The 25,093-nt window shown below is 41.3% G+C and overlaps 1 protein-coding gene across 7 annotated transcripts; it reads left to right on the top strand.

Moving 5' to 3' along the window:
• The first annotated feature begins 25 nt into the window (after positions 1 to 25).
• On the top strand, positions 26 to 23,766 carry STAM2 (signal transducing adaptor molecule 2). Of its 7 annotated transcripts, XM_046943655.1 has the most exons (15): positions 26 to 140; positions 7,895 to 7,979; positions 8,777 to 8,957; positions 9,756 to 9,831; positions 10,047 to 10,142; positions 11,875 to 12,021; positions 13,658 to 13,727; positions 14,109 to 14,295; positions 15,160 to 15,254; positions 15,673 to 15,755; positions 15,923 to 16,007; positions 16,897 to 16,951; positions 17,583 to 17,736; positions 19,260 to 19,429; positions 20,115 to 23,765. In XM_046943655.1, exons 4-15 carry the CDS (start codon positions 9,781 to 9,783, stop codon positions 20,341 to 20,343), a joined length of 1,422 nt encoding a protein of 473 aa, XP_046799611.1. In that variant the 5' UTR covers positions 26 to 140; positions 7,895 to 7,979; positions 8,777 to 8,957; positions 9,756 to 9,780; the 3' UTR covers positions 20,344 to 23,765. The 7 variants fall into 7 exon arrangements, with proteins under 7 accessions (XP_046799611.1, NP_001383619.1, NP_001383618.1 ...); NM_001396690.1 differs by lacking the exon at positions 8,777 to 8,957 and having other exon boundaries at positions 20,115 to 23,766; NM_001396689.1 differs by lacking the exon at positions 8,777 to 8,957 and having other exon boundaries at positions 10,029 to 10,142; positions 20,115 to 23,766.
• The last annotated feature ends 1,327 nt before the right edge of the window (positions 23,767 to 25,093 follow it).

The following is a 25,093-nucleotide window of genomic DNA, read 5'->3' as shown; positions in this document are numbered from 1 at the left end:
TCGTGCAGGCGCTGCTGACGGCTTTGGGGGCCTGCTGTGGGGCGGCTGCGGGCCGGCGCGAGGGGACGCAACGCAGCGGGGCCGGGCGGCCGCCGTCGAGATGCCGCTCTTCGCCTCCAACCCCTTCGAGCAGGACGTGGGTGAGCGAGCGGGGAAGGGTGGGGCGGTCGGCGGGCCGCGGCTCTCCTCGGCGCGGCGTTGGGGACCGCGGCCGCGGCTCGGGCCTGTGGGGGGTGAGCGGCGGCGGTGCCCGTCCGCCTCTCGGCGCTGCGGTGTGTGCGGGCCGTCGGTTTGGGCTGGGAATCGTGGAGGCGAAGGTCAGCCTCGTTCGTGCCGGCGGGGTCGGGTAGCGCTCGCTGGGCGTCCGAAGGGACGCGGTCCCAGTCCAGCCCGAGCTGGCTCCATCCCATTGCAAAATCGGGGGCAGGCTTGGGCCGGGCTGCTGCGGCCGTGACTCAGCCGGGCTGGTTCGGGTCGGGTCGTGCTCCAGCGCTGCTCTCCGGGACATCGAGTTTGTTCCGTGTCTTGTTTCTGTCTTTCTGGTTTTTAAAGGCCCGTTTCTGAATTGCAACATAGCAAAGACAATTAAAATAAGCTAGGTGCTGGACTCAGGCTTGCATTTCCTGTGCCTCCCTAAAACCCCAGGGTTTTACATATGAGAAGAATGCATCATTACAGAACCATAGAGATTGGAAGGGATCTTGGAGATCCTCCAGTCCAGTCCCACAAAAGCTGGTTCCCCAGAGCACGCTGCAGGTTCCCTGCAGGAGGCTGCAGGTTCCCTAGAGCACGATTCTGGCCCCTGACAGGAAGAAGTGGTGGCTGTCAGTGCACACATTAACACCCCACTTCCTTTTTGTGAGTGTAAGTCCTCTGCTCTGTGCTGGTGAGGCCTCACCTGGGGTGCTGCATTCAGATGTGGAGTCCTCACTACAGGAGGGACATGGAGGTGTTGGAAAGCATCCAGAGGAGGGCCTCAAAAACAGTCCACGGAATGGAATGCTTCTCCTATGAGGACAGGCTCAGAGAGCTGGAGCTGTGCAGCCTGGAGAAGACAAGGCTCCGAGGTGACCTGATCATAGCAGCCTTTCAGTATCTAGAGGGTAGCTACAGGAAGGAAGGGGACAGACTCTTCAGCAAAGTCTGTAGTGATAGAACAAAGGGAAATGGCTTCAAGCTCAAAAAGGGTAGATTTAGGTTAGATAAAAGGAAACAGTCTTTTACAGTGGGGGTGGTGAGGTACTGGAACAGTGATGTGGTGGATGCCCCATCCCTGGAGACTTTCAAGGTAAGGCTCGATCAGGACCTGGGCAACCTGACCTAGCTTTGTGCCCCTGTTCGTTGCAGGGGATCTGGACTAGATGGCCCTCAGAGGTCCCTTCCAACTCTGAGGGTTCTATGATAAGTTGTGCTGTTTTCTTCATATGCCTTCAAAGTTTGTTTATTGAAGGCATTGCCTTCAGTTGATTTTGATGTTGACCTGTGGCTAAAATGGAGTAGCAGCTGGATAGGCCAGCTTCACCCAGTGCACTTGTTTTAAAGAACTTGTGTGTGTTCTATACCTTTCTCATAGCTCTGATGTATTTGCACAAGTGAAGACTACTTGAACTGAGACTCACGGCTGTACAGAATCCTTTGCAGCTTCTCAGTTTGGTAGCAACTCTAAAAGTATAGGGCTGCAAAGTGATTGTCAGTGTGCCAGTAGTTTCTTAAACTCTGTATTATACATAGTGAGTAGAACTGCTCACACGTGCTACAATTAAACAAGTGCAGTGGGCTGGGAATTTCATAATTATCAAGGCCAAATCTCACAGTCCCTTGCCAAGGAAAGTCTGCTCTTTGCCACTAGGAGCTTTTCTCTTTTAGTTATTATTACTTTGTAAATCAGACAACACGGAGCATCAAATTATTGAACGTGGTTGTTCTGTACTTTCACTGGTGGTACTCCCCTGAGGCTTCTCATGCTTCTGTTGAGCTTTAACTTTATGATTTGAGGTTTTATTTTCTCATTCATCTTTTTGATTAAAAAAAAATAATAAAGGTGCATGCCACGAGTGTAGTTGAGCTCTGCTGATGTCCTGATGCTACGGGAAAGGAGAGCTCTTCCATCTTCTTGTCCTCCCAGGCGTTGTGGGTTGCTCTCTGGGCTGATTCAGCACATTCTTTTCAGCAGAAAACAAATTTCAAAGAAGTGTTGGGCTGACAGTTGGGATCATCTGTGAAGGTGATGAAGTTTGGTGGCTTGAATCAGCTCACCAGAGGCTGCAAAGTGGCAGTGAGAAGGAGGGGTAGGGCTCCCTGGGAAGGTCAGTGGGGGAAATGGAGCCCTGCTTCTGGTGGCAGCGAGAAAGAGGGTTGGTTCGGATATCTCTTCTGACCATGCCTTCAGTGTTGGAGCTTTCCTGGGAGGGGGCCTTTAGAAATTGTAGATAAACACAGCTGCAGCTATTGTTTTCTTGGTTCTAAACTCATGTGTTTGCTTTTCAGCAGATCTGCATAGGGTCTTACTTCCTCAGCGTTTGCTTCGGTTGCTTTGTCTGTGGTTGCAGTTCCATGAGATTAACCTAAGGAATAGCTTCAGAAATTCAATTTCTTTCACCCGTGGTTTTTTTTTTTTAATTATTATTATTTTGGCTGAGAGAATGCCACAAGACTTCAGTGCTTTAAAGGGTTTGAAGCATTTTAACTTCCTACCTAAATCTATTCATCCTTAGTTCATACACACTTGCTGTTTTCCCCCCATTGTAAGCCTTCTTCTTAAATAACCTTCATCTTCTAAAAGTAGTTGCTCCTCCAGCAGAGGACAAGCCTGCTCCTTTTCATCCTTTGTTTAGTTAGCCTTCTTTAGTGAGGTTGTTAACACAATCACGGGGGTAGGAAGTATTTTTCTGTGTAGTTTGAGTGGCATCCAGAATTGCATGCCATGTCACAGGTTGTTGGTAACTTGTACGATCGTATTTTGTTTCCTTGTTCTTTGCTGAAGTGTTCACCTGCTGTGTTTTATTCTAGTGTTATATATGCCTTCTTGTATCTGCTCCATGTGGCGTTCTGCGTCCTCTTGTGCTTGCACTTGGCGTGCCTGTGCTTCTCCTCTTGTTTCCAACCACTGATATCTTGTTCCTAAGAGAATCATTGCTAGACTGGCTGTGTGAGTTTGCATTTTGTCCTGCTGCTATCCTGCTCTGTCTAACCCACTCCTCAGTAGTTCGCATTTCTCCTTATGTGACGTTTTAGTTTTCCCTGTTACTGATAATACCTTCCAGCTTCATTAGCTTCCTTTGCAGACCCTTACTCCTGCTGTGTCTGCCAAAACCTATTCATTTAAGACTAGTTCTTGAGGTGTTCAGCTCCTTACCCTCTTTAGAGTGTTTTACATCATAACGTGTCTTCCTTATAATGTGGAGTGATCCAAGAACTGTAGCTAATAACTCACACATGGCTTCCTATGAAATATTCCACTGAGTGCCGGACAGACCGGCTGATGCTTAAATTAATCCTTGGCAAGGTGTCCTGCCTGGAGGAATAGCTGCCATCTGTTGAAATTCACCATGGTTCCCTTTCATTTCTCAGCAATAATTCACGTCTTTAACATTTGGTGTAAGGTCTTGCAAATGTTTGTGGACAAGCTAATTGGTGTGGAGTTTTCATTGTTGCTCGGGTCTTTTTCTCTTCTTTAAATCTTTTCAAGTGGTCGATCCATGACTTTACTTTGATTGGAGTGATGATAACTCTTGGATTCTGAACCTGTGATTTCACGTCAGTTCTTTCTCGTTACTGAGACTGCTGCTTCCAGCCTCAGCCCTGCCTTGATCACTGCACGTGTAGTGATCTCATTTCTAATCAGTAATTAAGTCAAAGCTAAGTTACTATATTTTTGCCTTTTCACTAATTTGGATCTACGAGGGCAAAGTAAGCAAAAGCAGGTGTGCAGGATGAAACTTCTGCTTTCCAGAAATTCACGTATGTGGCCCTGGTTTCTCTTTTTCCCAATCTTTCACTTTTATTACATGCATGCTGGTTTATATTTACTCAGTGCCATTCTGCATAACTTGAAATGTGTGCCCCTCCAAGCTTCTGTTTCGTGTCACTTTGGGATGCAAATCAGCCTCTAGAAAATTGTCATTTAGCGATCAGGCTGTAATGAACATCAAATCGAACTGAAAGGTTCTTTGCAAAATCACTGTTTGAGGGCTTGTTTCTCTCTCTGTAGTGTAAAAGTTGACAGGAGGAAAAATATTGCTCCCTTCTTGTATTTGTTTTCTTGGCTTACACGTGGTTTGGCATTGCTGGCGAGCTTTGCTTAAGGGAATTCATAGGAAATAACGAAATCCTTTGCAGGTGTGAAGGCTGTGTGTGCAAAGCATGTGGGGGCGGAGCTGCCAGCAGAACAGGATCCTATGATGCCCACTAAGTGGGATGGAGAATTCTGGCAGTATTGGTCAGTGAGAGATGTATGTGAGGTGTGCTGCACGTTGGTAGGACGTAGTGTTGTGCTGGTTGTGTTGGCAGAGATTTCTAAGGAACCATGTAATGCCTGGGAGCTGAGAGGTTCTCACAGTGCCCTCACTCTTCTTTCCTGTCATGTTGACACACGTGTTGGAAGTTCCCCCAGTTGCTCATGTGATGTCCCTCACTTCCTGCTATTGTGCATGTGGGTCCTAGATGAGCCTTCAAGCCCATAGCAGTGACCGTGCACCAGCACTCAGTTATCGCTGATCTGTGCACATGATTTGACGTTGTGCCAGGATCTGTACACTTGATGTTTGATGACATGTGACCAGGAATGCTTTTGGAGGTTTGCCACACTGCTCTGTTGCACTCCTAATAGTATTTTTCTTTTCCTGTCTCTTGGTGTTACTTCTGCATATTACTCATCTCTTGCTTGGGAAATAAGGGGAACAGAATGGGCGCTGTCAGGCTGGGATGAGGGCCTTCAGCTCCCCTTTCAGCTGCAGCAGTCCTACTGGGTGCTGTGTGGTACCTCTGTGTGCTGATAAACTCCAGCAGCCCCCCATGCTGAGGCATTGTCTTCCCTCCTGGTGGCTGTGTGTTAAGGCAGTTCTATTGGCAGGAATACCAGTGAACAGTTCCCATCCCCTCCCCAGCAGCTCATTTGTGTGCTATCTCCACTCTTGCGTTGGCATGATTTCTCATGCAGCTGCATGGCAAATCAGATCAGGGAACTGATCCAGTTGAAAGTGATTAATTGTGGGTTGGGGGTGGTGGTAGGGTTTGGGGTTTTTTTTAGTATTCAAACCAGCAGTAAAAATAAATATATTGTAATTTTACCATCATGTGTGCAGAACTGAGCTTGAATTTAGTGTTCCCTCATGGAGAGCTATAGAGCATAAGTCGTGACTTTTTTCTTTATATTCCCTTAGCACACAGGAAATCTTGGAAAATGCATCTTCTCACATGTGTTTCCTCTGATCGCAGTCCTTGTCTTAGCATCTGTGAGGTTGTTATCCTTCAGGGCTGTTCTTCAGCTGGAGCTCATGTTAAGCAAAGCGACAGATGCTGTTAAATTTGTCATACTGGTGAGGAGGAAAACCTCAGAAGTTCTAAGAGTTTGCCATAGGGCAGCCTTCCTATTTCCAGCAGGACCACATCTGCTCTTAGAGCAATGAACGTGGATGTAAGAAGAAGGAGTCTGATACACATCCCTGTATTTATGTATCCGTATTTATGTGTCAGGAAATCGTTACTACATGCTTTTGCAAGCACTCTTTTTTGGATCTGCGTGACTGTGTACAAAGAGAAGTGCTTGGTTCAGCACTGCTTATGCTGTACGGTTAGTTTACAAGCTTGCACTTCACTGGCTTATAAACAATCAAAGCCACTTTAAATTTTCTACATGTTTTTTGTGCCCAAGTATACTGGTGTGCGTGATGAACAGAGCACAGACCCCTGGCAGTGCTATCAGTGGGCTTGCTTGCTAGTTGTGCCCACCTGTAGCAAAGCACTCAGGTGAGTTTTCATCCTGCTGAGCCAAGGGGCATTGCTGAGGTTGGGAAAAACCAAAATGCAGTGTTGGGAGTTTCAGGGGAAGACCGGCTTCACATCAGTGTGACTGATAGCAGGCAGTGGGATTAAATAACATCCCCACTCTGTTCTGTTGGTATTGGTGCCATTTATCATCATTATCTGTACAGCTGATGGCTGCTCTTGTCCATGAGATGGATTCCTGTGACTGATGGGCTCTGCTGGGAGGGCTGGTGCTGCTGGGCCGGAGGTGTGCGTGGCCATGCTGTTAGAAAGCAGCTTCAGCTGACAGAACTGTGGAGCCAGCACCGGGCTGCACTGTGTGCAGCAAGCACTGCGCTCTGCTGTTCTGCACGTGTCTTTGTGTTTCTTCTGCACGTTCAGCTCACGTAGCCAGGAGGTGCTGTGCATGGAGGCACTCTGTTTTCTTCTGATTTTTTTTTTAAGTAAATTGCACCTTAAACTGTGTAAAATTGCAGGTGCTCATTTAGTTTCAAGAGCGAGCAATGAATTTTGTGGTACTGTCCTAAAAATATCGATGTACCTACCAGAAAATTCAACAACTGTGTCTTTCCAGGATAAGTATTTTAAGGTTAGTGCTGTAGGAACATGCTTTAAGCACAGCATTTGCTTTCCTTAAATAGTTATTCTAGACTGTGAGGATAATGTACAGCCAAAATTGCACATTTCCATTCCTCCTTTTTGATCTGCTCTTCCATCTGTAATAAAAGGTTTTCAGGGGCACTGCTGTGTTGGTGTTTGCTTTGTGGAAGCCATTCTGCAGCCAAGGATTGCTGCAACTTTTGACTGTAAAACTAAGTAGTGACGCTGATTATCAGAGGAGTTGCTTAATTGCACATACAGAAATGGATTTGTTCTGAGGTAGTATTGCTGTCAGCAAACCTTGTAATTTGGAAACAGCTTCTATCACAGAACACCATCACATTAATAGTGAGGGACCATTACGTTCTGCTTTAGTCTGCTAAATAGCCTTTTACATACTCGGTCCCAAAGGGACTCTGTGGCTTCTCAGGCTGAGACAAACGTTGTTAAAGCAGCGATTAAGGTACACTCTTGATTGTTTATGAAGTGCATTCTGATGGAATTAATGTAGGACGTAGAAGCTCTTACCTTTGAATTCAGTCAAAATATTAAAGCAGCACAGTGAAATTAAATCTTAAGGCAGCAAATGGCATACATAAAATATTTTCTTTTATGAGATATTCTGATGCTATCGTAATATTAACCTGGCCTGAAAATAACATCAAAAACTTAAAAGGAGGGCCCAAATAAATAACATTAAGCTTTATCAGTTCATGTATTAATTAAAATGCTGTAAGTGTTGTGTAGAGTTGCATTCTTTTGAAAGGGCAGTTTGGTTTTTCTTGGCTGCTTCTGGGACCTTTATAACCCTTCCATCTCGTTTCTCATGACACTTGTTGTGATGTTTGGATGTCCTGAGAAATCTCGCAAGCTGCTCTAAGGACGAGATCTTTTTCTTAAGAGACCTCAAGAGATTGATGTAGTTCTCCTGGAACATCCATGTGGAATACATCATGAGTGCCGAGATGAGAAGACCTTGAGCAAGCTCTGAATTAGGCTATGACCTAAAGCTGGAGTAACTAAACAAACTGAGCAGACACAGTTTTCTTTTTTTCTTTTAATAACATTACACTTAGAGTTGTTTTGGTTTTTTTTCAGATCTCTTAAATACTGAAAGCATTTATTATTCCAGTACTGTTCTTCCTATGTGAAAACACATGCATAGCACTTTATAAAATACCAAGTAGCAGCACTAATCTCAGTATCTTCTATGCGGGATTTCTCTTTTCATGTGACCACCAAAGAATGTGTTCAAAGGAATCTGAATTTAATAGAGTATTATGCTTAATCAATCTTGTTTTCTTTATAGAAAAGGCTACAAATGAACACAACACCAGTGAGGACTGGGGTCTTATTATGGACATATGTGACAAAGTTGGAAGTACTCCTAATGGGTAAGCTGTACTCTGCATCATGATGTGTGATTTCATGTTGGTGTGAATAATACTGCTTCAGAGGTAACATGTGTCAAAACATTCATCACAGTCAGCTACACAGAAAGCACTATAGCTCTGACACTTCTGTGAGCCCTACAGCTGTGTGTGGTTGGCTTTAAAGTTCTTTGAAAGAAATATTCCAGCAGGACTTCCAGTGGAGCAATTGGTAGATGGTGAGTGTGTTCCAATTGGAGGAAGTTTTGCGCAGTAGATTTTAAATTAAATGATAATTATTAAATATATATTTAATAATAATTAGATTATTATATTTAATAATCTTGCATATGTTTTGTAAATCAACTGTGCCAATAGGAAAAAGTGAACTAGTTTCTTTGCGGAGGGGAAAAAGAATATATAGGGCAGTTAGCTATTTATGATGGGGAATTTGTTTATTCATTAGGAAGAGTGGGATTGATGGAGGAGAAAAAAGGAGTAAAAATTGGGATCAGTACTGAATTGGAATCAGTTTTTCTTCAGTGGTGATACTGCCACAGAAGTGGTAATTTGGTGGTCTTGTAATTGGTAAAAGTTAAGGTGATCTTTCTGAGTTATAAAATGTACATTTTGTAGTTATCTTGGACTAGTACATATCTTGAATTTCTAAGTTATGGTAGATCTGTTTTTGTAACTTAGATATAATATTTAAGGTTACTGCATTGAGAAAGTTCTTTATGCATTCAGGAAAGAAAGGAAGATAATTGGCTACCCTTAAATGAGTACATACTTTAACAACAAGTATGTTGAACTTGTTGAAGGTCATGAATTATGGGCAAACGTATGTAATATTAGAACCAAACCTAAGCTTCTCCAGCCGTGTGTACATCAGCAAGTAACTCAGCACACCAGGACTACAGTGGTGGACCAGGGTAGCTGGTACTGAGGCCACTACATCCATCCAGTGGAGCATTTGGAGGTTTTCTTTCCCCTTTGGAACAGGTTCCATCAATTCTTCTGAACTGAATATCCGCAATGGCAGTGGTGCACGTGTTTCTGTGGCACCTGCTGCTGGCTCTGACGCTGTGGCTCTTTGGGAGTTGGGAGTGCACGTGGTGTGCACAGAGGAGCTTCTGGCACAGCTTCTTCCAACAGCAACCTAATTTGCCTGCTCAAAACTGGACTGTGAGCTGAGCGTGCACGAGTAATGCTCAGCTCCTGTAGCCCTCATATGCCTTTGTTGCTCATTTTCATGCATAGACCTCCTTTGTAGAGTGACTTTTGAATTATTAATCATTATTCAATACTTACCTCAAATTTTACTGAAACAGATTAAAAAATTGTGATGCATCTTAAGTGTCTTGAGAATGGGACCCAGGAGCCAACAGCATGTGAACATGGCTTTTAAATTAAATCTATAGAGAGCCTTTATAGTAGCCAATTAAATAACCATTTAATCACTGTTGCTCTCGATATATATTTTTTAAAATGTAGACATTTCTTTCATTGTCTATTTCAAATCCATTTCCTCAGCTTAGTGGCAGTTGCTCTCTTTGTGACCTATTCTGTCAGCATTATGGAAATCAATATAGAATGCCAGCATAATAATGGAGTCTTCCAATCCAGTACGCTTTTAAGAACAAGTGACATGCTAAGTATTCTTTCAGGCTTGTTCTGGGAAAAGCATGGGTTAGGTTATGTTTTTTTCAGCAGTGCCGGTTTTGTTTGCTTACAGAACATGAGTATCTGGTAAAGTTTGTTCTACAAAGTCATATTTGTCACTAATACTTTCTTCTTTAGGGCAAAGGATTGCCTTAAAGCCATCATGAGGAGAGTAAATCATAAAGTTCCCCATGTGGCTCTGCAAGCGCTCACAGTGAGTAGCCTGTCGCTATCTTCCAAAACTTCTGTATTTCTTCATGTAATGGAGCTATTAAGTGTGTGCTAATCAATTAATAAGTTTCTGTATATCTTCAGTAGAAGTCACTGGGAGCGTTCATGCTGAACAAAGGGTTAAATTTAAGTTTTCTATGTGCTTTTGTTTTGGATTATTGTTGTCAGACATTTTCATAGTTGTGTTTCTGTTGTCAGCTTCTAGGAGCCTGCGTATCAAACTGTGGAAGAATATTTCACTTAGAAGTTTGTTCTCGTGATTTTGCTACTGAAGCTCGAGGTATAATAAATAAGGTAATTTTTTATAACTTCAAGTAGTTTGTAGAATTATTTTTATTGCTGCTTTGCTTTCTCTCAGCATAACACTGAATTGGCAAAACAGACATTTGAGTTGATATATTAGTGACGTTTCTTAGTTTTGGTGCAGTTGCAGATATTGCTGGCTGTTTGTCTCATTGGTGTATTTTCTTTTCTACTATTGAGCAAATGACAGGCTGGTACTTACTACCTGCTCCAGATTGTTACAAAATTACATGGGCAATTTTGATTAAAATCTCTGACTCTTCATAAGCTCATTAGTTTGATCATAGTGAAGGTAGCTTTCCTTGAAAAGTTATTTGGCTTTAATGAAATTCATAAGCTAAAGTGCACAAGGAAAACTGAGAACTATACTTTGACAAGGAAAAGGAGGAAAATTTCAGACAACTTTCAGTTTCTAGAGATAAGAACACCAAATGAGGAGGAAACCAAGAAAGGAAGACCGAAATAGTTGTGGTCATGCAGCTGATGGGATCTAAATGTGGATGTAATGAATAAGCAGAAGCAGCTTTCCCGTAATTACTGCTCCAGTTGAAGACAAAAATGGCTAAAGAAGATAGTCTTCAAGTATATGGGAGGCCTGGAAACATCAGAGGTTGAGCAAAGCAATTAAGGAAACTAATAAAATTTCGGGGAAGCAAAATGAGTTCACAGCTCTTCTGTTTCTCGCTTTCTGTGGAAAAATAGGTCTTGAAGTCCTCCCCTTCATTCTCATTAGCTACAGTCCATTCTGAAATAGAACATTGACCTTCATGGACTAACAGCACTTGTGAATGTAAAAACAAACCTTAAATCCCACTGAAGAATTGCCTCCAAGAGCATAATGTATTTTGTTGTTGGGAAATGCTTGTGTTTTCCTGGGTCCTTGACCCATTTGGAGGAATAGTCATCAGGGGGCCTATAAAATTGTGCTTGCTTCCTTTTCTCTGAAAAAAAAAAAAAAAAATTAGTTCAGACAAGTGTAACAAATACCTTTGTGCTGATAATGAACCTACCAAGCTAAATGTCTTTTTTCAACTAAACGCATGCTTGAGCCCAAACTTGCTGCTGTTCTTGCTGCTCAGCATGTGTTTGGCTGTGAGCCACAGGCTTATGCTATGATCTGAAGTACACTCTAATAGGATGTCTTGGCCATACACTGCAGTTGTGTGGTCCCAAGGTCTGTATCTTAACTTGCCTTGTACAGATGAGGTGACCCACCAGCCCCAGAACTCTTATTCATCAGCTTGTGGTTAGTTTGCTTGCTTTGGGTTTAGGCAGTAGTCTTTTCATTAACTGGAAACAAAAGCAGAATGTATATGGAGTCTGAAGTGCTTTGGTCCATGTTTGACCCTTGTAGTGCTGGCATAGCCATCACATGTGGTAGCTGCTGTAATGAAGAGGAGTCAGACTTGTTGCTGTAATATTTTTAAGACTATAATGAGATTAGCAGCAGCTCCAATGTAATGTTGCTGAGGTATGCTCAGAAGCGTGTCCTTTAGCCATATCAGAGTGATGCATGACTGACTTTTCTGCAGGTGAGTTATCTCTTGGCATGAGGTTGTTAGCATGTGAAATTTGCATATATTCTAGGTTGTTTTCAATTCTTTTTTTTATTCAGGACAGTTATGGATATTTATAGTAAAATGGTTTTGGTAACTATGTTTTTAAACTATTTCTGCTCACTTTAAGGCATAAACATCACTTTCTATGCAATTTTGTCTTCTAGGCTCATCCAAAAGTAAGTGAGAAGCTGAAAACTCTAATGGTGGAGTGGTCAGAAGAATTTCAGAAAGACCCACAATGTAGCTTAATATCTGCAACTATTAAATCTTTAAAAGAAGAAGGTGTCACTTTTCCTGCTGCTGGATCACAGGTGAAAGCTCAATTAGGAATACACAGTACCTCTCCTGTTAGACTTCTGTCAGTGAACGGCAGGAAAAAGCCGTGCACAGATCTTTTGATCAGAGGGAAGTAGGACCCTTGTTATAGTTTGGTTGCCTCCTGACACCGAGGTTCATTTCATTCTGCTTTTTAATTTCCTTGCCCACTGAGGAAAAGTGAGAACAGACTAAAGGTTATTTCTTACTGTCTTTGAGTTGTTTCATTTTAGATCTGTCTTTCCTTCAGATCATTTTTTTAGAGTTTCATCAACCTGTCATACCTTAAAAACCTAAGCAATCCTACACCCACGCCTTGTACTTGGTGTTTCATGGTTTTAATTGCTGACTTGGAGCACGTTTCTTCGTTATTTTTCCCTTCCAGAGCCTCACAAAACAATTGGCAGTATCTGAAACTGAGACATTTTTTGAAAATGATGTGCTATGCTTTCCTTTTCTAAGTCCCCTTTTCTTGTTCATGTTTTTTTGTCCATGTCAAGAGCTGTCCATCTCTGCAATGCTGCGGTGATGGATGCTCCAGTCCCTAACCTCACTTGCTCTTTTTATTTTACTTGTGGTGGTATTCTATGCCTGATCATCTAGCTGGTAGATATGGTGACAAGTTTTTTTTAATGCTTTATTATTTATGCTTCTAAATATTCTTATGTTCAAAATGAGTTAGGTGAAGAACAGTCCTTAAACTTAGAAACATATTTTCTGTTATGTATCCCTTCCATGAAGTTCACTTTTCTCTGTATTAAACACAGGTGGTGGGTTTTTGTGTGTATTTTTTTTAAGTTCTACAGTCTTTCCTTCCTCCACCAAGATGTTTTCACCTCTAAATCTAGGATAAGTGTTAAAACATATGGCAGAAACATGGAAGATGGAGAGTGCTGGCAACCAGTTATGCTTTCTTCCTACAGATGCATATAAAAATGACATCTTGATGTCTCTGCATCATACGCTTCACTGCAAAAAAACAAAGCTGAAGTTTATTAGTATACTTGCACAGAATTGTTTCCTAGAACCATTGATAATTCCAGTATCTGAAACTGGTTTGCTTGTTCCTACAAGAAGACTTCCCTGTTGAAGTGAAGGTTTTCATTATGCTCTTGGGGAGACTCAAATTATTCAAATCAGAAGCTCCCAACTTGATATACCAAAAAACAGAGGAGGAGGGTAGCTATTAGCTGTCATGTGGAGAGAAATCTCCTTTTAGCAAGTCCAACTCCCAGTTAATAACTTAACAACTTCACAAACGTAGGACTCCAAAGAGCTTTTCTTCCCTTTTGAGAGGTGAGGTGGAGGACAAAGGTGGGAAGAGTAGTCTTTTAAATGCGAGTTGTCTCATCTAAGTAATGCTACTAGCGTCATGATTTAAATGAAATCCTTAAATAAATGAGATCTGATTATTTATTTTACTTTGTTCCTTTCTGAAAACTAAATGTGGATGAGATTCCAGAGTGAAGTAATTTTTCTTTTCTAAAAGATCATCCTGGGCCAGTTCTGAAATGCTCAAAATAGGCAGCTAGCAGGGAACAGCTTCTTATTAATTTTTTTAAAGTATGTAATTATAGAGCTTTCTTCTTCCTTTGTTAGCATGAAGTTATTCTATTGTTAATACATTTGCAGGCTACCACAAATGCTGCTAAGAATGGTTCTTCATTAAGCAAAAACAAAGAGGATGAAGATATAGCTAAAGGTAAATTACTAGTCACAGCCTTGTGTTTGACTTGTGCTCTGGGACATTGTGCCAAAATGCCTAGGAGTAAGAAGCTGCACTTTATTCTGCTGCATGGAATTGAAAGCAATGGCTCAGCAGGTTGAGGATTGAAGTTTGGTTTTGAAATATTTCTTGTGCACAAGCACTGCTTGTCTTTTAATTCTGTTAAATTCCTCTGCAGGACAGAGGAAATCTGTCATCATATAGAACATCACTTGTTTGGAGCAAAGATTTTAAACTTACGTAGACCATAATGCTAAAATATGCTTCTTCTGGTTAGGGAAGCAAAATACCTTTGTATAGAGGGATGAAATACACAGACTTAACTGTTTGTTTGTTTTTTCCTTCTCCTCATTGTAGCTATTGAATTGTCCTTACAAGAGCAGAAGCAGCAACAAATGGAAACCAAATCCTTGTACCCATCTGCAGAAATTCAGCAAACCAATCAGAACCTGAGGAAGGTGCGAGCTCTCTATGACTTTGAAGCTGTCGAGGACAATGAGCTCACCTTTAAAAGTGGAGAAATTATTTTTGTTTTGGATGACAGGTACAATACACCCAGATGAGGGTGCCTTTATTCTGCAGCTGTGTTAGGCTAGCAATTTTTCCCCTGCTGCTTTCTTTTCCAGAGATGTGTGTATTGTCACTCTGGCTTTCATCACATCCCTTAATCATCCACTATTCTTTCCATACCCTGAATTATTTTATCCCTTAAAAACGTTCTGAATCTTGCTTTTCTGTGGAGCCTTCCTTGTCCTCCTTCCCCAGTTCATGTATTTCTCCAGTAATTAGATGTTTATTTACCTCCATGTGTTCCATTAGGTACTCATGTTATGGTGTAGGTCCAATCTGTAATTTTTATGCTAATTGATTATAACATGTCATAAGAATATACGTGCACACACATTACAGTGCTGAATTCTAGCTAGTTCCAGAAACTGTTAAATCTCTGGCTATCAAGCATGGTAGGAATACAACTGAAGAAAAATGCTTCAATAATTACTGTTAGCTGTTGTCACTGTTCCTCCAGCGATAGCTAAGAAGTAGAACTTGCTTATGCTGCTCTAATTTAATAGACTTTGACAGATCAATTGTATTTCTAATGTTAGTCCTCACTTGTGTACCTCTTGTAAACTTTGAGGTGAAGCTGTAATGGGCTCTCACCTAGTCAATCTAAAGAACTGTGTTAAACTTGAAGTGATTGCTACTTAATAATCTCCACAAGGCATTCCCAGCTCCTGGCTTTGGGTTTGCTACTATGCTAATCTGTACCTGGGTTCTCTTCTGCCACTGTTGTTGGGCATGCAGGGAAGTAGTGCCTTAGATATCACAGGTTTCCTATCAAAGCACAAAATATCACTGATGCTGAGTGTTAATGTTCCAAGTTTGTAACACAGCTCTATGTCCCCAGTGACACCAATTGGTGGAAGGGTGAAAATCATCGAGGAGTGGGACTGTTTCCATCTAATTTTGTGACTTCTGATTTAAATGTTGAACCTGAGGCAGGTAAGTTAGCTACTAAAACCTAATTTATTATGTTAGGAATGTGCGTTTATGGTGGAATTGCTGATTAGCTCATAATCAGCATAATTTCCTGATACCAGCCTGAGAAAAGAATTGAGGGAGATATTCTGAGGTTGTTTCAAACCAGCAAGCAAGCATGAGCTGCTGCTGTAGCTCACTTTCATGATATCTTCTGGTTTTAAGTTGTTACTTTCTTCTTATTGTGGTAATTTTCCCATCATTATGTAAGAGTAAGGTACTACTTCCCTAGCAGATAGGTATGGTCCCGACTTAAAGTACTCACTCAAATTTCTGTGTCTTAAAAGTTTGATGCTGAGCAGGTAGAAAAATAATAATACGAAGTAGCGTAAGGCTAACAGTTTCTTTTCTGCTGATGTGTTACCCTTGTTTCTTCTATCAGCAACTGTAGATAACAGCTGTGTTCCTGAGGATGCTACAGAAGAAATTAAGAAAGCAGAACCTGAGGCAGTTTATATAGATGAGGTATGCAGTCACTTCAATATACAGAAGTGCTGATATTTTAAATTGCTTAAAACATTATTTTGATACTGTTAAAAGGTAACTTATATAATACTTTTAATTTGAAGATTAAAAGGGTCTCTGCCATGCTTTGAAAATAGCTGTTCTTAATATTCTCTTCTACCTTTCAGGATAAGATGGATAAAACGCTACAGGTGCTTCAGAGTATAGATCCTACAGACCTAAATCTTGATTCAGATCTTCTAGACTCAGAAGGTACATAGAGCACCATGTTTGCTAGTTCTTGTACTGTTTCCTAAGATTATTTTCTGTGGATTGAGTTGGTAATTCTTTTGTATTTATTTTAAGCATAAAGAAACCAGAGTGTGTATTATTGGTGTGCTGTAGAATAGTTAATTTCACAGTTGGAGCATGGAGCTATATGTATGCCTCTGCATTTTCTGATAGTTGCCAAGCCAACTCTGTGTTTAACCAAGCAATTTGCTTAACTTCCAGTGAGACTGCTTTGCCTGATCCTTGCAGGATTTATCCACCTATTTTAGCTCTGTAGAAAATAAGCTATTAATTGTATGTAAAAAAAAAAAAAAAAAGTACTGCTTGCTATGAGGGAAGGGAAAGTTTTGTTCATTTATGATCTGATCAGTTCAAAGCAGATAGGAACAACTAAATGTACTTCCAGGGGGGCATGGGTGGGAGGACAATCTGGAGAGATTCATAGGTAGTCCAAGTACTGCAGTAAGAGTTAAGTCATAGACCTTGCATATGGCAAGCAGAAATGCAGAATTTTGTGTGACTTTCATCAATTCACTTTTCTGGACAGCCTGGTCTGGTGTTTGGTGACCCTGCACATATCAGGGGGGTTGAAACTCTATGATCATTATGGTCCTTTTCAACCCAGGCCATTCTATGATCCTATGAATAGTTTTTTGTTTGGAGAGGAAAAGACAAGAAAGGATGACAAAGCAGAATAACCAAAGTATTTTCCTTCTCTGTCTGGGGTGGAGGATTTGGACTTCCATGACAACTAGATCCACCCTCTAATTTCAAATGCTTTCTTAGTGTAGTTGGATCAAGTATTTTTTGGTTACATTTTAAAATGAGTTGTGCAGTTACGTTAACTACCTTGGTTCTTTTGTCTTTACAGTTATTTGTCAGCAGATGGGTCCAATGATAGATGAAAAACTGGAAGAAATAGATAGGTGAGTCATAACATAGCATCTGCATAATTTACCAGTACTTCAAATCGTGCTGTTGCATTCATTTTTTTATATATTCTCCTTCATCTCCCAAGGTAGGAAGTATTGCAAGAAAGAATTAGACCATTCTGCCTTTTGGTTTTTGACACATAGATACAGAAGTCTCAGTTTGTGTACTGAGGCTTAGCTGCTGCTCTCCTGAACTTACTGCACAAGTTACTGGGTGCATTCTGTATTAGCTCTTACTGCCGGTAGGCTTTTGCAGTCTGTCTGGATATTCTTAGCCTGCTGTTCACTGTCCTCTGTGACAGAAAAAAATGGTTAAGCAGTATCTTTTCCCCTTTTCCCTCAAACTCTCCAAGGGATATTTAATGGTGAAAAGGTAATTCCTGCTTTATTGTTACTAGGGAAGGATTGTTGTTCACCTTTTTGACACTTCCATTGCAGTGGTATAAGAAGCAGAGTAGATTCTGGAAGTTCTGCAGTACAGATGTATAAGAAATCTGCCCTCTACCTTTGAAGATTTTTTTTCTTTCTTTTATACTTGAATCCCTTTAATGAATCACTCCTCTGTTACTATCCAACACTAGAAGTTAGAGAAACTTAGGGTTTGCTTGTATTTATTTTGAAACAGAAAACATTCCGAATTATCTGAACTGAATGTGAAAGTTCTAGAAGCGCTGGAGCTCTATAACAAACTGATGAATGAAACACCGATGTATTCAGCCTACTCCAAACTCCATCATCCTGCACAATACCCACCTACATCTTCTGGTGTTTCAGTGCAGGTCAGTATCCCTGTCTGGAAATAGAGACTTTCCTAATATAGTTTTCTATTTAAGAAGATGACAGCAAAAATGAAGAAGTGTAGACTTCCTGTTAGCCTACGAACAATCTGACATTGCCTGGTGACTTTCTGTAGCTTTTAGAATTAAATAGCATTTAGGCAGTCAAACAGAGTATTTTAATTTGCAGTTACTAGCTCATGCAGTAAGCTGTAGATCTTAATATTACTCTCTAATTAGAAAGATACTTTATAGAAAATACTTAAGCAATTTTTTGTGATTTTTTTTTTTCTCCATTAGAATTCTGTGTTTCAGTGTCGTTCAGCAGCTTGGAGGATGTTCTTGCTCTGAGTCATGTTCTCACTCTTTAAGTAACATTACCTTCTTATCTAACAGGGATGTGAGTGAACTTTGATATGAGTGCATTCATTATGAGTGCAGTGCACTTTTGCTCAGTATAAAAACCTTTGTCTGGTTTTAGCTCGTGACTTCCTAAGGTGGGGGGCTGGGAAGAGTTTTACATTAGTGGGTGTAGTTGCTCAAAATTGATTTACAGTATCTCTAGGGTGCTACATTGGTGTTCTAAGAAAACAAAGATGAGAAGAAAGAGGGATTTCAAAGGTCTTTTTTTACAGGGAGCATAGAATGAGCGGTTTTACTTCTAGTGAATTTTATTTAATGTTAATTGTTCTCTGGGAAAAGAATAGTTGCTATAGCAACTGCTAGATCTGAAAATGTCAGTTAAAAGTAACTCTGTGTCCTTAACTTCTGGTTATGGTGGAAAATATCGTTATATTTGGAGGTTAAAAAGTAACTGAAGCCAAAAGGCAACAGGAATTTACTTCTTTCAAGGCGAATGCACCCAGCAGGGAAACATAGAAGATAATGGCATTTGTGCTGGGCCTGGTATTGATTCGGTCTATTCCTGCAGCGTCAGTACACAGCCATACCAAGTCCAAAAGCAGTGAGCAGTATAGCCTTGTGTTAGCAGGTTTTACCACTTGTGCGACCAGAGTTGAGTGAAGACTTAGCTTAAACTAGAAATATGAGAAACTGAAGTTTTTGCTTTCCTTCTGTTGTAATCTGAGACTATTCTTACATTTTGATTTCCAAAATGTATAAAATAACAAATCTTGTATGGTGTACATTTTCCTGCTCAAAATATGCTGAGGACTGAAAAAGACAAGATAAACTTGTGAAAAAGAAATACTGTTTCTGGGAGTTGCAATGGTGGTATACATGAGCAAAAAGGTTGTTCTCTCAGATAAGTAACCACAGACCTTGTTAGCAGTGCGTTTTTGAAGGCGATGCCTGGTGATGGAATAAAGGATGCCTGTTACAAAGCCACATGTGTTAGGAGAAGTTGCGTGTTGTGTTGTTAGATCCACGTTAGGAAAATAAATTCAGTCAGTTCATTCAGGCTTTGAATCCCAAAGTGTTTATTCATTGTAATTGTATTCTGTGCTAGATTTATTGCTAATTAAATAAAAGATATATCTTTCTTTATTTTTATTATTATTATTTAGTCGTATCCTGTACAGCCACCTAGTGGGAACTACATGATCCAAGGTGTTCACCAAGTCACCGTTTCCCAAGGTTACGGCCTAGGACCTGATCAGATGGGGCAGCTCAGGTCTCTGCCTCAAAATATCAATTCTTCTGGAGCAACTCAGCCTGTACAAACTGCTTATTTAAGGTATCAGTCATTTCAGCAAACTCTTACATTACCCTTTCCTTAGAACTGCAGGATGGGTTGGATTGGAAGGGACTTTAAAGATCATCCAGCTCTAATCCCCTGCCATGAGCAGGGTGTATGGGAACTGTATAATCATGGCCTGAACCTCTGATTGACCACCTGAGGTGAGCCCTGAGTCAGCTGTAGGGGCACAGGTGAACGCAATTCACCTGAGTGACCGGAAGGGGTGGAGTCTGGCTGCACCTCTCCTAGACCCCATTTAAGGGCTGACTCCCAAGGAGGAAGGATCTCTAGCTGGAGATCACTCCTCTTGGAGCCCTTCTGTGAGCCCGGGACACGGGTAAGATCTTTATTTCATTTCTCCTTTGTAATGTGATAATCTCTCTGGTCCAATACCTCTATACCTGTTTGCCATACAGCAGGGGTAACTGTCACCACGCCTGGCTGCCCAGAGCCCTGTGCGTGGCCTGGCGCATCTCCAGAGATGGAGCACTCACAGCTCTGGGCAGCAGTGTCACGGCCTCACCACCCTCACAGAGGCTGTGACTACGGGGTATTTACAGTGATGTGTAAATCTGTTTTACCACTTAGAAAACATTCAGATAGCTTTTGGACTAAGAAAAAATTCTTATTGGAGAACCAGATGTGAGCTTGTAAGAGTTGGATTTGTTTTGTTTTGTTACAGCCCAGGACCAGACTCTGTGTTAAACCAGACGTTTGTGACCCAGAGCCCTGGCATTCCTGCAGCTGCCAGCGCAGCAGTGTACAGCCAGCAGCAGATGGGCTCGGTGGATATGGCAGCTTACCAGAGTAACACATCGAGTTTGCATCAAGGACCAGGTTATCCCATGGCAGTTCCTGCTCATTCCGTTCTACAGCAACAAACCAATTACCATCAACAGCCTCTCCTTTAAAAACAGACCAGGCTTGTTTCCAAAATAATGAAGAGAGATTGCTGAATCTAATGGTTTTTATTAATACCTGTCACAGATATCAAAATACATTTTCCTTTAAAATAATCCAATTTAGGGTGATGCTGAATAACAGTATGCATTGGATCTGATTGCTAATCATTTCCTTAATGATACTTTGAATTAGATGAGCTAATGATTTAAAATAATTTCAGATTGCTTTGAGCCCCTGTTCCAGTGGTTTCAAGAAATGCCATTTGTGTGTCTGAATTCAAGTAAAAAAAAATGTCCAAAATTAATTTTGTTTCTAGAAATCTGAGGATGCAGAGTCACTGTTATGTGTTGCTCTCGTTACGCATCGGCTCCTCTGGTGTCTCGCTGTAATCTTTCCATCCAAGTAGCTTTACAGAGCCTCTGCTGATTTAGACACCTCCTCTCCGCGCTGCCCCAGTGAGCTTTACAGTATGGTGTGTGCTGCATAATTGGAACAGCTGCACAAGTGAAGCAGATGAGAGCTGGAAGAGAAAATGATTTGATACTGTGACAGAGAACCATGTACCTACAGAAATAGGAGAAATGACGTTTTTATAGTGCTGCCTATTAGATTTTGGGAAACTACAGCTCCTGATGTGTTTCTCTTGAAAGAAACTGTGGGAACGGAGCAGTTGATGCTTGAACTCTCTCGTGGCTTTGGGCACAGGTGGTACAGCATGCACATGTTGCCTTTGCAGAAGCATGCAAGGGATGCTCCCAGTGGCCTGTGTGGGTACTCTGGATACAAGGTGCTGAGCCAGAAACTTGCACAGAGTAGATTTTCTTTCCTTTTTTTTTTGTTGTTGTATGTAGAAGTGAAGGAGAAATGTAGTTCTGTGTGGTGAAAGGAAGGACTCCAGAATGTTGGACACATAGGACTGTGAGACTCTGCCTTTGTTCCATTTCCAGTGGGGAGGCAAGTGGAACAGCAACTGTCTGTATGGGACCAGAGGGTTCTTGCTTCTACTGGATTTCCTTTTGTTGCCACCATTTCCATGTCTAAATAAACGCTGGTTACAGTCAGAGGGAAACTCTTAAACCAGGTGAAAAAAAGTCTACTTAACACACTACATATGGGCAGTGATGGGATTGTGCTTCTCATTTAATGGGAGGAGTCCTTGCATGTTGAAAATGACTGATGTGTCCGTAGAAAAGAAATTGCCTTGGAACTGTGGAAGAGTGGCATTTGGTGGCTAAGAAAAGAAATGTAAGGATTTCTTCCCTGATGCACTTTTTAATGGGTGGGTTCTTTTTCCTTTTACAAGAGGAGCAGGTGAGGTATCCTTCAGGAATGTGGGATTTTTTTCTTTTATTGTTTCAGCCTCTGGAAAAAAAAATGGCTTAATTCTCCTGTTTACTCACCTTAGCAGAGTCATATTTATACATATTTTAACATTATTATGATGAGTAATAATCTTTACATTGGGAAAATAATGCAAGGAAATAAGTGATAAAACATTTTGTTAAATACACGAAACTCTAAAAGTGTTTAAACAAGCACATCTGGTGTGTAATTTTTCTACCAAATGAGAGCTGTCAGACTGTAGGCTGTTGTTGAGTATTAAACCACCCTTTACTCATTGCAAACTATTTCTTTTGCATTTTATGTCATTCTTCAGTACCATGATGTTATTCGCTCACAGCTTTGTGCTTCTGGAATGAATGAGGTATTCAGTACCTGCTCTTTCAGTCACCTTTTTTTCTATTTGTGCAATTAGAAGGAAGCTGACTTTCCTTTTGACATGACTTTGTCTGTATCCTTCCCTCTGAAGTAGTTTAGTATAAAGGACACGTGTTGCAATACTGAAGTATTTTGATAACTTTCCTCACCTTTGTTAAGAGGAATAATAATTAATTTCAATGCTGCTGTTCAAAATCCTTATTGTTTTGAGATTATTTTGGAAAGAGTTTACTTTGTTCCAAATTGGTGTGTAATCAAACTGAACCATGCTTTAATTTATGTAGTTTCTCCGTGTTTATTAGTAAGTGAGAGGAAAGGGTGGGTGTTCTGATTGGATTCCAAACTTGGATCCAGCAGAAATGTCGAGGACGTTAAATGGAGATGGCCAGACAGGTGTGATTTGATTACTTCTGGTTAATTATTTTGTGGAATATAAATAATGTACATACTCATTTGTCTGAGGTTTTCTACACGGCTACATATATGCATACTGTTAAAGCCTGGAATTTTATAAAGGCCGGATTTGTGATTGTCATCTCTTATATCCCAAATTCTGTGATATGCAACTTGTAGATAGTGTAAAATAATTGAATTATTATAATGTCTTTAGAGGGCTTTGGTGTTGAGAGGATCTGTTGTTTTTTTCCTCTGCATACGTATCATATTTATTTTCTAGGCCTGATTGTAACTGAACATGCTGCCAAAGGATTTATCTAACTTCAGATTTCTACGCTGGGTTTATACCTGCTGTTTTGTATCAGGAGTCAATGGTAGATAACTTCTGCTTTTTCATATGAACTCTCAATGGCTAACATAGAACTCGGTGCAACTTTATAATGAGAATTTTCTTGCGATAGATTTGTTCCACGGGTGTTGAGAACGTCCATACTAGATGCATTTTCTTCTGGTATGAATTGGCAACCCATGTCTAAGTTACAGTCAGCTGAGAGCAGCAGTTCCATTTGTCTGCACTATCACCGTTCAGAGGTGTGCTTTGAGAAACGTTGCCATGTTGTTATGGCCTTCATGTGGCACATGCGTTGTCTGTTTGATTTGGTATAAAGATTACAATCTGAAGAAGTTGTTTCTGTAGCAGATAGACCTTAAAATAACGTCCTGTGTTCGTTCAGCTTTTGTTCATAGATGTCCATAGACTTGTGGAACAGTGACTCTTTTGAAGACTGTCCTTCAGAAAGGAGTGGCTGAGCAGAGCATGGCTGCAACCTCTTACTGTAATTATTTTCTGATAGGAAGGTTGATTTCTTATTTTTATCTATGCATCTTTTCTAAGAAATAACAGGCACTACTCTTGCTTACATTGAACACTGTGACAGAATTGTTGAATAAATAACTTTTTAGAACTCCTGGCTTTTACCAGTTCAACTTTACGTGAAGCTGACAAACTGCTTTGAGTCAACAAAAAAGACAAGTGAAGGAAAAGAAATAGAGAAGGGGCTGTTTCTGTGTGCTCTGAGAGCTGTGCTGGCCCCGGCACAGCACACCTGGACTTGGACTTCAGATGCCGTGGTTCTGTTTGTGGGGCTCAAGGTGAATATGTGCTGGTTAATCAAGGTATCACAGTGCTTAGAGAAGAATTACCATAGAGTTTGCAGTATTAGGAATAGGGGATCTGTTTCGATGGAACATTTGGCCTCTCATCTGCAATATGTGTGCACTGCCTCGTGTGAATAAACAAAGTTTATTTAACAAACGGGTGAGAAGTCTTCTGTTTGTGACACAGGTGAATCCTTGCCAGAAAGACAAGGCAAGAGAGTGGCTGTGGGCAGCTTGCTGTGGGAACCTGGCTGCTCTAGCATTCCCCTTCCTGCCTCCCCTTGTTCCTATGTGCTGCAGCAGAGCCAGTGCTCAGGTAGTGAGCAGCTGAACTTCATAGCCATGCTGATGAGCTGCTCTTATTGGAACCGCTGCTTGTTACCCTTAATTGAATATAAGCTAGGCTTGGTGTGCTAGAGAACATTGCTACGCATCGGTTGTTAACCAATATGTATGTAAACCAATGTGGGGAATAGAAGAGAATAATCTCAGAGAAAAAGGTAATACACTGATTATTCAGAAAACAAATACCCTGCTCTAAAATGTGATTGAATTGCACATCCTAAGAATGAACCATAACTGTGTAGTGCTTATTATAGCTTTTCAAGGAAACAAATTAACTGGAAAGCAATTGGTAACTCCTGGTGCTGGGGAGATGCCTTCTGCTAAAGCTGTGAGTGGATGCTGAAACAGTCTGCAGGGAGCGTAGTGCACCTGGGACCTGTGTTGTCAGTAGGCAGCCATTACTGCACTGCATCATTTCCTTACAGCACCTTCTGGAGTCACTGGCCCTGCTGCGTTGGTTTCAGGTCACTTCGGGCTACAAATCTGAATTCTACAAAGCCAATGGAGTGGGTCCAGAGGAGGGGCACTAAGATGCTCAGAGGGCTGGAGCACCTCTCCTATGAGGAAGGGTTGAGGGAACTGGGCTTGTTTAGCTTGGAGAAGAGAAGGCTGCGGGGAGACCTCATTGTGGCCTTCCAGTACTTAAAGGGAGCGTATAAACAGGAGGGGGAACGGCTGTTTATGAGGGTGGATGGTGATAGGACAAGGGGGAATGGTTTTAAACTGAGACAGGGGAGGTTTAGGTTGGATATGAGGAGGAAGTTTTTCCCAGAGGGTGGTGACGCACTGAACAGGTTGCCCAAGGAGGCTGTGGATGCCCCATCCCTGCAGGCATTCAAGGCCAGGCTGGATGTGGCTCTGGGCAGCCTGGGCTGCTGGTTGGCGACCCTGCACATAGCAGGGGGTTGGAACTGATGAGCACTGTGGGCCTTTTCAACTCAGGCCATTCTGTGATTCATTTTCTGGACAGTATCTTAACTTGGGAGGTCAGCCGCGTTTAAAGAACAGTGCTTAAAGAAAGCACCCTGCCAGTACCAGTTTAATGATTAAAATGAATTCAAAAATAATGTTAATTTAGCCCTCAGCATCCATGACCCATATCCGTGTTTGATAAAGAAACCAGGCTGCCTTATTTCATCC

This window comes from Gallus gallus, chromosome 7 (genome assembly GCF_016699485.2).
Source record: "Gallus gallus isolate bGalGal1 chromosome 7, bGalGal1.mat.broiler.GRCg7b, whole genome shotgun sequence".
Taxonomy (NCBI): Eukaryota; Metazoa; Chordata; class Aves; order Galliformes; family Phasianidae; genus Gallus; species Gallus gallus.
This window is presented reverse-complemented; position numbering and strand designations above follow the sequence as displayed.

Bases quoted from the DNA above. Each gene is read 5' to 3' on its own strand.
- STAM2 (NM_001396689.1), top strand. From the start codon at position 101: ATGCCGCTCTTCGCCTCCAACCCCTTCGAGCAGGACGTGG. The intron at 14,296-15,159 runs GTACAATACACC...CTATGTCCCCAG, and splicing joins ATTTTTGTTTTGGATGACAG to TGACACCAATTGGTGGAAGG. The intron at 15,255-15,672 runs GTAAGTTAGCTA...TTCTTCTATCAG, and splicing joins AAATGTTGAACCTGAGGCAG to CAACTGTAGATAACAGCTGT.